The sequence below is a fragment of the Lampetra planeri genome, chromosome 19, assembly GCF_965212315.1.
Source record: "Lampetra planeri chromosome 19, kcLamPlan1.2.h2, whole genome shotgun sequence".
NCBI lineage: Eukaryota > Metazoa > Chordata > Hyperoartia > Petromyzontiformes > Petromyzontidae > Lampetra > Lampetra planeri.
In genome coordinates, this window is record NC_136125.1 from 2,367,372 (window position 1) to 2,380,448 (window position 13,077).

Sequence of the window (13,077 nt, forward strand, 5' to 3'; positions counted from 1 at the left end):
TAATAGACACACATGGAAGTTACATCATTACACACGTACCACCGTCGTAACTCCTCCACAATGTATGTCGGAAGGGGAGTCCACGCAGCTCCAGAAAGCTCTTCAGAGGGTATTTGGGCTACTCTTCTACACTCACCATACGTCTTGGAGTCCCCGTACTTTACCGCACCACACATGGCGACCCGCCGATCGATTGTGGTTGTACCCATTTATACTGCCCAGTGGAAGGTGAGGCGGGGTTTAAGACAATTTCTTTGTTGTTTCGACTGCCGCTCCGAGAGATGGAATCGAACCAGCGACTGACCTCTGGATTGCAAATAACACAAAATTAAACACATTTGTCAATAACACTGCCTTAAAGGGATATATAAAAAAACGACGTTTCGGGCTTCATATGTATAGGCATTTTCACGTACTTATTTTTATTGCTCTGGATGTATTCAGTTGCTACCACGAGCCTGCGTGCTCTGATTAGGTTGTCACTGGGTTTTTATAGTTTTATTTTTTATTCTGTTTTAGCTCTGCACCTGGTGACATCCAGGTGAAAGGTGCTTTACAAGTGTAAATTATTATTTATTTTAAGGCAGTGTTACTGACGAATGTGTTGCGATCTTTTCGGTATGTTTGATTGTGCACCGCTGGCCAACGCGCCATCACCAAATCGCTTTTTTTAAGCTGCATTTGCAAGTCCAGAGTGCTGACCATTAGACCGCAGCAAGCTCCTTTCGGGCTGGAAAGTGAGGCTTTCCTGGACACACACAGCTGACGAATACGTGACGGGCGGTTGCTCACGGTGAGAGAGAGAGAGATTTGGTTCAGCGAAGTGATCGGCACCGTATCGCGCCCTTTCAGCTGCGCGCTTCTGCGGCCGTCTGGAACGCTGGAGCTGTGCTCTTTAAAATCTAGATTTAAAACTTTTTTTATTTAGAACTGCTTGTTGTGTTTAAGTTTGTTGTCCTTTCCCCGCACCTCAGATCAACACGGTTGGATAAAAACGGTGCGAAAAAAGTTCAACATATACACATTGCGATGTTTTCAGAGAGGCGAGGTGAATGAAGTGAAGTGCTGGGTGCAGTGATATGAGGGGGGGGGATACTGAGAGAGAGAGGGAGGGAGGCGGGGTGGGTGAGTGGGTGGGTGGGGTGGCTGAGCGAGCGAGCTGGGCTTGCTCACAGAGGGCGTAGCTCTGGATGTCGAGAGGGCGGGGGGTCGCGCGCGAGCGCGCAACGTGGCAGAGTGACGCCAAAGTTTATATGCCCGCTATTGCGCTGCGGGCCAGCGCTGCCTCCGCAATCTCCTCCACCGCACTCGGGCCATGATGGCACGTGTCAGGAGCACGGCAGCGCGCGTACATTGAGTTTGGAAGACACTCGCCTCTCACTCGGCATTTGATTGAACAGATCCGTCTTCGGTCGCAAAGCCCAAGCTGCGCTCTCGACGATGTCAAAGCTCGTGACAGACGCGTGATGCAAGGGTAGCAAATCGGCGAGCGGTGACAACTAAGGGACGGGGGGGGGGCACGCTATGCGACTGCCTTGTCCGCGAGGGTACACAGCACGACTCGGCGAGTGAGCACTCATGGATAGCCAGCAAGAAGCGGCCACCAGCGCCAGCAGCAGCAGGGCGCACGGTGATGACTGCGAGGAGGAAGCGCAGCGTCCCAGTCGGGCGGACCGCTTCAAGCCCAAGCGGAAGACGACCGAGGGCAAGACCCGCAGAATCCTCTCCAACATCTTGTTAGAGGAGGCGATCGACAGCGGCAAAGATAACCCCAACCGCGCGTTCGCCAGCAACGCCATCAAGACCACCAAGTACACTGTGTGGTCCTTCTTGCCAAAAAACCTATTCGAGCAGTTCCACCGCTTCGCCAACGTCTACTTCGTCTTCATCGTGCTGCTCAACTTCGTGCCTGTGGTGAACGCCTTCCAGCCCGGCCTGGCAGTGCTGCCCGTGGCCTTCATCCTGGCCGTGACGGCCGTCAAGGACCTGTGGGAGGACTACAGGCGCTACCACTCGGACCGGGAGATCAACAACGCGCCCTGCCTCGTCTACTGCAGGTAAGCGGCTCCTCCGCATGACCCTGCGTGACCCCGACACTGAGGCCCGCGGTAAATGTGCAATGCTCTCCACACAAGTGGCGTAGCAGCGACATCATTAGCTCAGGTGGTGCCGGCAATCGGTCATGCGGGGGGCTGGGGTGGGGGGCAATATTTGATTTTTCTCACACGGTCGCCAAAAGTTAACTGCTCTTAATTATATTCAAATGTGGAACCTTTGAATTAAAGCATTTTCATGATAAAACAAAATAAACCGCGTTTTAAATAAGTGTTGTTTTACACTGTGGTTGAAAACATATCTTATGGTGGTCGTCAAGGGGGGCCCCTTCTCGTAGCTTTGTCCACCAGGGGGGAAGAGGGGGGGGGGGGCAAGGCACCCCTTCCTACCCCACTCGTTACGCGCATGTCTCCTCCAACCTCGAATATGCAGTGTGAGCCATTAAATACCCTGCACATCGGAGCATTGTTATATCCAGGACATGCAGCAATGGACCCGTCGAGACACGGACACATCATTACATCTCTCTTTGTAGCAACGACCTGTGTCACATTTCGTGATATTTAATTTGAACACAAAAAATATATATTCAATCTGAACCGATCGTATTCTTTAAAGGTATGTCGTGTATTTCTGGAGGTTCACGACTGCATCTCCGCGCCGTCACCTCGTGCGCCCGCCCGCACGTTCGGTGCGACTCTCCGGCGCGATGCCGAGTGACCGGGACTCGCTGTGTCTCGCCACAGCGCCGCCACGTTACGTGGTGCGTGCGTGATGTGCGCGCGCGTGTGTACACATACGCGCGTGTGTATACATACACACGCGCGCACAACAACAAAGATCCCCTGTAATAGCCTGCAACAGACTGTTGGGGGCAAGTGCTGCTAGCGACGATTATCTGAACCGGTTCTGGGCCTCCCCGGGGTCGACCCAGCCTTAAATGAGTACCTGATGAGGTGTGTAAAAACATCGCCGCCAGGGAGACATAGGCGGTCGGGCTTGGTACTGGCCACCCACCCCCTCGTGTATAGTTTCGCCCTTCAAAGGTCCTCGCCAACACACGAGAGCGCACACACATGGAGAAGTGTGAAAAGAGGATTTCCCCATTGTCATCTGAGATATAATCAATATTTATAGCTTAGCGTGTCCCAGATGAACACAATGGGCATCCCTTCCTGCACAAAGCTCTCGGTACGATGGTAATGTCACTTGGCCCTCTACACACAAGGATATATCGATGTAAGAGAAAGCCTTGTACTCACAAGCAGGAATGCTGGGGCATGAATCTACCTATACATGGCCCGAATGAGACAGCCTCACACGGAGCTATTGTTCTAATCAGATCAGCTCGTGCAGGATTGAGATGGATTGTGGCATCGCAGGACTGAAGGATGGTGATCGTGTGAGGAAGCTTTCCACCAGCAATGGCTGATGATGATGGTGATTCACTTATAATCCGGACATTTCATGATTCACATAGTTCTTGGTGGTGAGGATACAGAATGAAAAAAATCCCAGCCCCTGTTGACTCAGCCCACATTTCTGCTGTAGTTGATGCACTAAGCTATATTGTGCCTGTAATAAGTCAGCAATGGGTTGTTCTAGTCACGCTGACCATGATTAGAATGTGGCATCCCCCACCTTTGACATGGAGCTGCCTATGGAGATGGAGTACAATGATCATCGGCCAACATTTGTTGAGAGAGGGAATAGTGAAACATTTTTTCTGCGTAGCTTTCGTGACTTTTATTTTTTTTGCCAACAAAAAAAGAACCCGAAAAGAGCCCTTTTATGCAACTCTTATATACACACACACACACCAATCTACCCAGCCACCCACTTACCCAGCCACCCTTTCAGATACATTGACAACGCCTGCGAGTAACGCAAATGGAGAATGTCTTTGTATTCATTGTGCCGTGTTCTGGGTAGAACTAAAAGTCATCTTTAGACATTTCTTTTGCCATGAGCACTTCAATGCACGCGTGTTTATTTACAGTCGTGGTTACATGGGTGTAACAGTAACAGTTCTTCCGGCTACGTGTAATATTGCTTTTTCTCACTCGGAATATCGATGTTGAGAGGTTTTACTCAAAAATGCAGCTTGGCACCAGTCATATGTGAAAATTGTCATCATAAAATATCGACTCGGAGTATTATTGTTGTTTAATTTTGAGAAATACAACGATTACACGTTGATTGACAAACCAGAGTCATTGCCATTACTGCTTCGTGTTACATAGAGCACGGTGTTTGCTCTAAGCAATGGACAGGTAATGATTTGCAGAGCAGGTGGTATGTCCATTACAAGTTGTGTTTTGCAAACCCTGACCGGTACACCACTACTAATAGTACATTTGAACTTGATCTTCAATAACTCCGCTCAGTATATTTTTCAATGAGATATTTAGTTGGTTGCATCCAATGGCACAGCACAAATACATGTGGGCATACATTTACCTGATGTGTTATGTCACCTATTCGACAATGAGGAATTAATTATGGTGATTGTTTGAGATTATGTCCAAAGTCCATTATCATAGACAGAGGAGTTCTAAAAAAATAATAAAAATGGATTGTTATGGGAAAATGTTTAGAGCACTCCACATCCTTCCCACATGTAGATGGAAGGAAGAGGTTGCTAAAGATGCCTCTGCTGTGGTCAGAAATCTCAGAGGTTGCTAGAAATCAGTTTATTGCAACGGAGTACATCATCATTAGAGCTGCGAGATTCCCTCGATTCATAGCCTGCAATCGCACTTACATTCCAATAGATTTCTAACTGGGCCTTGGCATCGGTAAAATCTTGGAATCATGGGGCAGGGGGAGAGACTTCACGGAAGCCATCGGAACGTTCTGCGTAGGCATTGACCATTAGTACTCGTCGGTATCTGCCAGAACCACCATTGAAACGGACGATGACCAACACCAAGTCTGTGAAATTAGCTCAACCCTACCCCGATTCTGTCGTTCAGGGAAGACGGGAAGGCCTGTGGTCCCAGGACACACAGAATCAGTCAGAATCACCATTATGGCTGAATCACCATTCTGGCTGAATCACCATTCTTGCTGGCTGGAATCAACAATGCCAAACATAATTGAAGGCATAGTTGACTCTTAGCCAAGCTAGATTCGCAATCGAGTCCCAATAGAATATCATTCTATTGCACACACCTGCCATGGTAGAACCCCTGTTAGGGTATCATTTCAATTATCAAAAAATTTAGGATGAAAATCACCCACAGAGGAATCACACAATTCCTGTAGGAATTACCCAGCTCGAATGACAATGTAATTGTTACTTTGCGCCATGCATTGCCATCGAGCTCATAATGTGGCTCTGGTGGCCCAGAGCACAAATGTTAACAATTGTCATCTCAAGTCTCATAGAATCAAGAGCCTTCAGTCATAAATAATTATCGCGGTGGCAAGATGTTAACTACCTCGCCTGGTATACAGGCCGTGGGATCCATCCCAAGCTTGACGCCTGTTATATATTTGGAGTTTGCATGTTATCCCCGTGGTTGTGTGCATTTTTCTTTGGGTCCTCCGGTTTTTCCTTCCAAAGTTATAAACATGCGTTTAGAGTACTTGGTTACTATACATTTCCATGTGACAAAGAGCTACATAGCTCAGTGGGCCTTACCTGCAAAAATAAAAGTAGTTTAGTTTTAGTTTATAATTAAAATATCAATAGGTATTGTTACTGGTTTCTAAAATAAACACTATTTTTTGCAACAGTGTTAATCATGAAAACTATACATATGCAATATAGCAACACTCTATACGGACACACATTCGCACACGTGCTATTCATACACCCTCCTTGGTTTGTGCGCTCACGCCATTGCCATATGCTACATAGTCCTGTTATGCGCTTAGATTGAATACTTTACATTGGCTGAAAAGCTACACTCGGTTAATCCTCACAGCAAACCTTGAAAGCGCAGCTGCATTGACTCTGAGCTATGTGGCTGGCTTGACTTAAGTTAAAATTGAGCACATTTTTGGATTACGGTGCACTGCTGTCGTTATTATATATGGCACATTTGCCTCCACATTGGCTTTTGTTTAAAACGTTTCCCCCTCCCCTGCCTCACGTGACTGGCCTGGACTCTGTCAAACGACTGTACTGATAAATGTCTGCATTTCAGTTGCATTGCAAAGTTGGAACAAAATTGTCAGTATAAAGGTGAGAGTGTGTTTGGGTTTATTTCACATTGCTTAGTTTCAGCAGTTATTCTCTTCACCAGCAGCCCAGTATGAAACCTTCACTTATTTGGTTTGTGTGTACACGTGTGTGCATGTTCTCACCAACAGCCTGTTAAGAATATATTGGGGGTCTTTGTATTTGTCTTGTGCATGTGTGCTTGTGGGGACCGATGGCGCAGTGGTTAGCGCGCTGTGCTACAAACCTGGAAACCCAAGTTCTTTTCCCGCTCAAGTGGTGAATAATTGAACCGGGCCTGGACCTCCCATAGGTCGACTCAGCCCAAAATGTGTGATGTGTAGATATCAGCACTGGAGACACAAAGGTGGCCGGGTGTGGTGTTGGCATCCCACTGTACCGGCCTCATTTATTAGTGTTCACAAATAATGATTGCCCCAACAGTCTGTTATCGGATATGTGGGGGATATTTGTCTCTGTGTGATAAGTTATTTTTAATCATTTAACAATGTTACACATAGTTTTTCAAAAGTAATATACACATGAATGGGCGTTAGTAGGCCGCTCTGATGTTCCTGGAACTACCCTATTATAAACACCAGTTAAAGGGTAACTACGTTTAAACTGATTTAACAAATCCAAGGTCACTAAGCCCCAATACAATGGTGGTATTGTAAGAGACTAAACCTAATCCTCACCTCCCATCGGTATCTTTGAGAGGGAAAGCAGGAATACGTTGCAATAGGAGCTCAAAACGGTCGTTGTTTAAGTGTGTTCACAACAGCTTAATGCGTAATCTGCCAGAAGTGACTTTAAGGCATTCCCAGTATAATGGCATGAGAGTTCATCTCTTGTGCAAACTGGTTCAGATATAGAAATGAGCTGCATGAACCAAACCTAAACAAATCAAAATTTAATATATATCTTGTTCCACCCTCCCCCGAAAGATGCAAATGGCCCCTCGCCAATCTTTTTACAAACACCACAGCTTTGCCGCTTTAAAAATATATAGCTACAGTACAGTGCTATATTTATGATATGAATGTAATGTGTCACCCGAACATAAGTCCATTGTCTCTCTGTGTGTGTGAAGGGTATGGCAGCGGTTAGACTCGCAGTTAGCACGCGGCACTACGAACCCGGCGGCCCGAGTTCGATTCCCACTCACGGCCAATACCAGTGACGATTATCTGAACCGGTCCTGGTCGACTCAGCCTCAAGTACCTGGTGCAGTGTGTAATCATCGCCACTGGGGAGATAAAGGCGGCCGGGCGTGGTGCTGGCCACCCACCCCCTCATGTGCCGTGCCGGCCTTCATAGGTGCTCGCTAACAGTACTTGCCCAACAGTCTGTTAAGGCTATACGGGGGATATTTGTCTTGAAGGAATGGGACGGAGTGTGTGGGAATGGGCGATAGTCGTGTGGCGTTGCTGATCACTCATGAAATCAGATGGGTCGTGAACGAGGGAAAAAAGGACGGAAATCGACGGTGTTGAACGGAGTACTACAGCGTGCAGTTAAATCTGCGGCGTTCCTTCCGAAATGTCGCAATGTTGTAACTTGAACGTTTATTGTGAAAAATATTGATTTGCTATAATCGTCATATTTCACATGGGTCTTTAAGTAAATGTATAACAGACATTTATTATTCAGTAGCTGTCGTCACGCTAAACAAACAGCGTGATATCCTGGATACCAGTAATGCAAAGAAACATTACTTCCAAAAAGGACTCTTGAAGTAGCCTTGAAACCACTCTTAATTGGCATTCATTGAAAGTGTTCTTTTGTGCACAGGTGAAAGAAAATATTCCAAACCAAAGTTGCCCCAGGCACTTTGTAGATACACGTGAAGTTATTCAGGTCAAAGAGGCAAACATCCATCGTGCATGAGAACACAATGTATTCGTTACACCTTTGACAAAATGTATTCTAATATTTATTGAAAAAAAACGCATTTTACCAGGTAAAGCCCACTGAGCTATACAGCTCTTTTTCAGAAGCAATCTGACCACAACCGATAATAGCTCAACGAAGTGGCTTATCGTGTGGACATTTTTAGAGGCCAAATAATCTATACGCACATTTCTAAATGTGGAGGGAAAACTGGAGAACCCGGAGAAAAATGTACGTGACTACTGGGAGAGAGAACATGCAATCTCCATATATACAGGCGTCAAGGTCAGGATCGAACACACAACCTCTTGCATAACCAGGCGAGGTAAATAACATCTTACCACCGCGGTGTATTTGTGCTTTAAACTTATTATATTCTTAGAAAAGTATAGCAATTTAATTATACGAGTTTGTTCGCAAGAAAAATAATGTAATAGCATTTTTAGGATATTTTAGAATTCATTTGTAAGAATTACCCCGATGACTGGCCTTTGTATTTAGGGTCTAATTCGAGAAGTTGAGACATCCTGCAATAAAAAGTGTTGAAACAACACCCGATTTGTTAAATACCTTCAATAATTAATTTAAAATTACAAACTGTTGTATGGGATATAAGGGCGAGCGGTGGAACAATGGTTAGTGCCCTGGACTGAACCAGGCCCCATGAGTTTGATGTATCTCAATTGCGAGTGAAATCTGAATCTGCTATGAACCCACACAGAATAGTTCCGTGATATACATTATGACGAACCCCCCATTGCTGACAGAGCATAGGGAGGTCTCGATCCAGCAGTGGGTTGACAAAACTATGTTAATTCGTATTATTTGGAATATACAGCATGTATACAACTTACAGAAAGCCACTGTTGCCTTACTTTAATGAATGGTGTGCATCTCAGTTGATGGTCCAGAACCGACATTTAGCATTCTTATGCCGGAGATCCATCGTACCTTATGCCAACTCCTGTTGACTTTCTATCATAAGTAGCAACCTCCTGTTCCTGCCTCTGGATAGATACAGAGCTAAGTTAACCATGACCCGGACTGAATTTCCGACCGTGCAGCTCCTGCTGCCATGAAAACTGCACTCCATCCCAGGACATCGTGCAGCGTAAATGCACTGTCACAATGGAACATTCCGTCTTATCGATTCGTTTCAGTTGTATAAATACTCTGATTAAACTTTAAATATATTGTTTAGAGCTATGTGATGAAAAGTTTTGTGTGAATCTGTTCAAGTAAACTCTAGAATTCTCACGGATCAGGTTTGGCTACAAAGCACAACAGGTGTAACATGCCACACAAGCTCTAGTGAAAACCCGTGTTTGAGCATTCCACACTTAATTATTTTATTGCCTGCTCCATTAAGTTATATTTGTAGTCATGAAAGTCTAAAACACAGAGGTCACAGAAACTAAAACAAAAGAAGAGAATTTTGCGTGGTTGAGTGCTCTTAACGACATTGCGAGAATATAATTTAGTGCACAAATTAAGATCAGAAAATTTCTGGAGCCAGTTGGACGAAAACATTCCACGTTTAAAGCAAGCACATGGCATTATTATACAGTAGACTACCAATGCCCTCCCGCACAAAGTCGAAGCATCTGGGCTGTTTGCTAAGAAAACAAAACGCATGAAAGGCCTCAAGGTTGCCTTTAGTTTCAGGCTCGGTGTGATACGTGGAAAACGGATATTGCATTGAAGAAAAAGAAGACCCCGTGGTTTTTTTAATTCAATTTTTAAAATAGTTTATATTAAGATAATAGGGTTTCCCACTTTTATCTCGCAACAAAACAGATGTTAAGATGTTAAAACGCCAAACTGAAGCCTTTTACAAAGAATCATGTTTACATTAACCACAATGCTTGTGGTCAGAATGCAAACAAAAAACATACTCTGATAATATATGCATTGTCCTTGAAACTGATTGGTCCACACCAGAAACAGCTTTTTTTTTAGCCTCGTCTCAAACGGTGTTAGACCAGAGGACGCCAAAAGGCATACAGCCCAAAGGCAATGCACTATCAGAGTATTGTGAGCTCGGGGTGAGCATCTACATCATGGGACCTCCTTTGCCAGTACCAAAATATGATAATAGGTTTTCCCCTTTTATCTGCCAACAAAATAGGTGTTAAGATGTTAAAATACCAAACTGAAAGATTTTACAAGGAATCATGTCTACATTAACCACAATGTTTGTGGTCAGAATGCAAAAAAAAAACCTACTCTTGATAATATACTCTGGTGTGGACAAATCAGTTTCAAAGACAATGCATATATTATCAGAGTAATTTTTTGCATTCTGACTACAAGCATTGTGGTTAATGTAGACATGATTCCTTGTAAAAGGTTTCAGTTTGGTGTTTTAACATCTTAACACCTGTTTTGTTGCCAGATAAAAGGGGAAAAAAACCTATTATCATATTTTGGTACTTGCAAAGGAGGTCCCATGATGTAGTTTATTTTAAGTGTGTGATGTGGGTGTGTGTGCGCGCTTCAAAATAATAATTTAGCTCTTACTTGCGAGATCACACGAGAAGGGCATCTCAGAACGTGTTTTCCCCGACCTGGTTTTGAAGTGCAGTACGACTGTCTGTGTCAGTTTTCTTCAATAATTTTCAGAGGGGGTTCATTTTCACCGATAAGACACCAGTGAGGGCAGCCACACTGCCTGCACAGAGCGGTTTCACATTTGTGTATTGCCGGGGACCGCACGTCAGGGGCCGCGCTAAAGGCCACTAGTGGCCCGTGGGCCTTGCAATGAAGAACACTGGTCTAGGTGTAGATCCTGCCCCTGCAGTTAAGACGCTGTTTTCTTGAGCCAGTTTGTATGATTTAATGATGTGAGTTTGACAGGTACGGTGTAAAAATGCAGGGAATTACCAAGTAAGGCATGGCAAATATTGTAAAGTGAATGCTGAATGCCCTGTTTGACGCTATTTTCAGGAATGTACGTATGTATGTTGAACTTATTTCGCACTGAACGTAGCCAACCATACTAATCGGAATTGCAGGAAAGGGGCCATTTAGGTGAGACCGAATTTTATATAAATATCAAATTGTCCAGTCATGGAGTTTAAAAACAACAAAATACTTCCATGTTGGAGCGGAGCATCTCGTAGAATGTTTCCATTGTAAATATTGTATTTAATGTGCGGTTATATTTAATGTACTGTATATACAAAAAGTGACTTAAAGCTTTCGTGACTGCAGGAATTCATATTCTTTGGGTCTTTCGGTAAAGTCACTTAGATAGAACAATACAATACTAAAAATAAATAAAAATGAAAATAAAGTGAGTAAAAATTATATAGAATAAAAATAAATAGAAATGAAAATAAAGTGAATAAAAATAATGAAAAATATCACGTGTCGATCGCAACACAAGCAATTGTTATCAGGAGAAAAAAGGAGAAAGCTGCTGAGCCAGGCTGTTTTAAAGATTTGAAATGGGTGTAGCTCAAGGGTGATAAACGAAGTGGGCGGGGCTAGTGATGTTAAAGTGAGAGAGATTAGCATGTCAAAGTAAGAGATTAGCATGTCAATGTAAACGGCGGCTGTATTAGTGTGAACCTGATAATGTAAAATCAGAGAGTCGAAAATAACTGCTAACATCGGAAGGTAGGATGGAAACATCACAGCCGGTTATGAATTAAACTGGTGAATACTATCCTTCCAATGATTGCTCAGTTTGTACCCATCTTCTCGGTTGAAATTGTGTCTGTCTATATATCTGGATGGCTTCATAAACTAATCTTTGTTGATAGCCAGTGGGTTTGCAGAGTACCTTCGTCTTGGAAAAATCTATATCGTGTGAGCCCACCGCATTAAAACAATGATCAGCCACGGCTGAGGTGTTTACTGCATGGGCAAAACGATTGCTGATGAAATTGTTGGGTGGATGTCAAGGCCTCCGTACTATATACCCTTGTGTTTTGAAGCTGGGTCTGGCTTGGGCTGAACTGTGAATACTTTTTCAGAGACTAATCGTAGTGGTTTAGAAATATGGGCTGAACATTTTTACGATCACTGTGGTTAACAGTCTTGTAAATCTGCTGCTCATAGCTGTTATGTGGGATTTTTCAAGATGCAGCGAGGTATGGGTTCAACTGCATCATAAAAAAAATATTGGTGAATTGTCCTTTGGAGCTACCTTGCTACCTTGTGTGTGTATGTTAGGGAGTGCATACGTGTGTATGTTAAACTTATTTCGCACCGTTAGTAGCCAACTGTGCTAATCTGAGGTGTGAGAGTGGGCAGCTGAAGGTGGTTTGTGCACAACTCTATGATCTCTGCAATCTGGGTTCTATTCCCATCCAGAACAAGTGGCACGTTGTATCTGAACCTGTCTTTGGTCTCCCATATATCAACTCAGTTTACCTGTTTACACAGGAAGCACAGACGAACTCAGTGTCAGAAAGTTGTACCGAAACCAGAGTTGCGCAATGAGATGGCATTGACCGCATACGCTCCTCGACAAACAAACACGCAGCAGCAAGTTACAGCCTCCAGCACGCAAAGTACACCACCAGACACAGCCTTCCCTTCTGTCGTCACAGGCCGCCACACACAGACCATGCCTGTTCGCTGAATACAGAAGGTGGCTCGTGTCCATTCAACACTCTATGAATAAATGTCCACATTCCCAACATTTCAGCAAATGCGAGACCGAGTACATGTGTTTGCATTGCCATTATACCACTTGCTTCACATGCAGCATGAGCAAATATCGGTCCTTCTGAAATTGGCAGTTACATAATAGCTAAACTAGAGGTAGCATAACCATGAAAAACACACGTACTTCTTTAAGTTTAAATTTTGACATGTTTCTCAAAGGGCACATATTTAAGTTCATTTTAAGTCAATAACTATCACGCATCTATTTTTGGGAGATCTCCCTCTCTGTGTGCCACGTCTTTCTTTTGGAAATTGTATTACGTACCGGATTTTAAATTGTCACT

At 44.2% G+C, this 13,077-nt stretch overlaps 1 protein-coding gene across 2 annotated transcripts in view; it reads left to right on the forward strand.

Annotated features, from left to right (window-relative positions):
- Positions 1-1,220: 1,220 nt before the first annotated feature.
- The window catches only part of LOC144723948 (phospholipid-transporting ATPase VA-like), a 64,934-nt gene continuing 53,077 nt past the window's right edge, over positions 1,221-13,077 (forward strand). Inside the window, exon 1 of one of the 2 annotated variants that reach the window (XM_078602732.1) lies at positions 1,221-2,057. In XM_078602732.1, coding sequence (XP_078458858.1) covers positions 1,579-2,057 — 479 coding nt within the window. In that variant the 5' untranslated portion in view covers positions 1,221-1,578. The remainder of the gene's footprint in view (positions 2,058-13,077) is intronic. The other variant, XM_078602731.1, reaches the window with a different exon arrangement.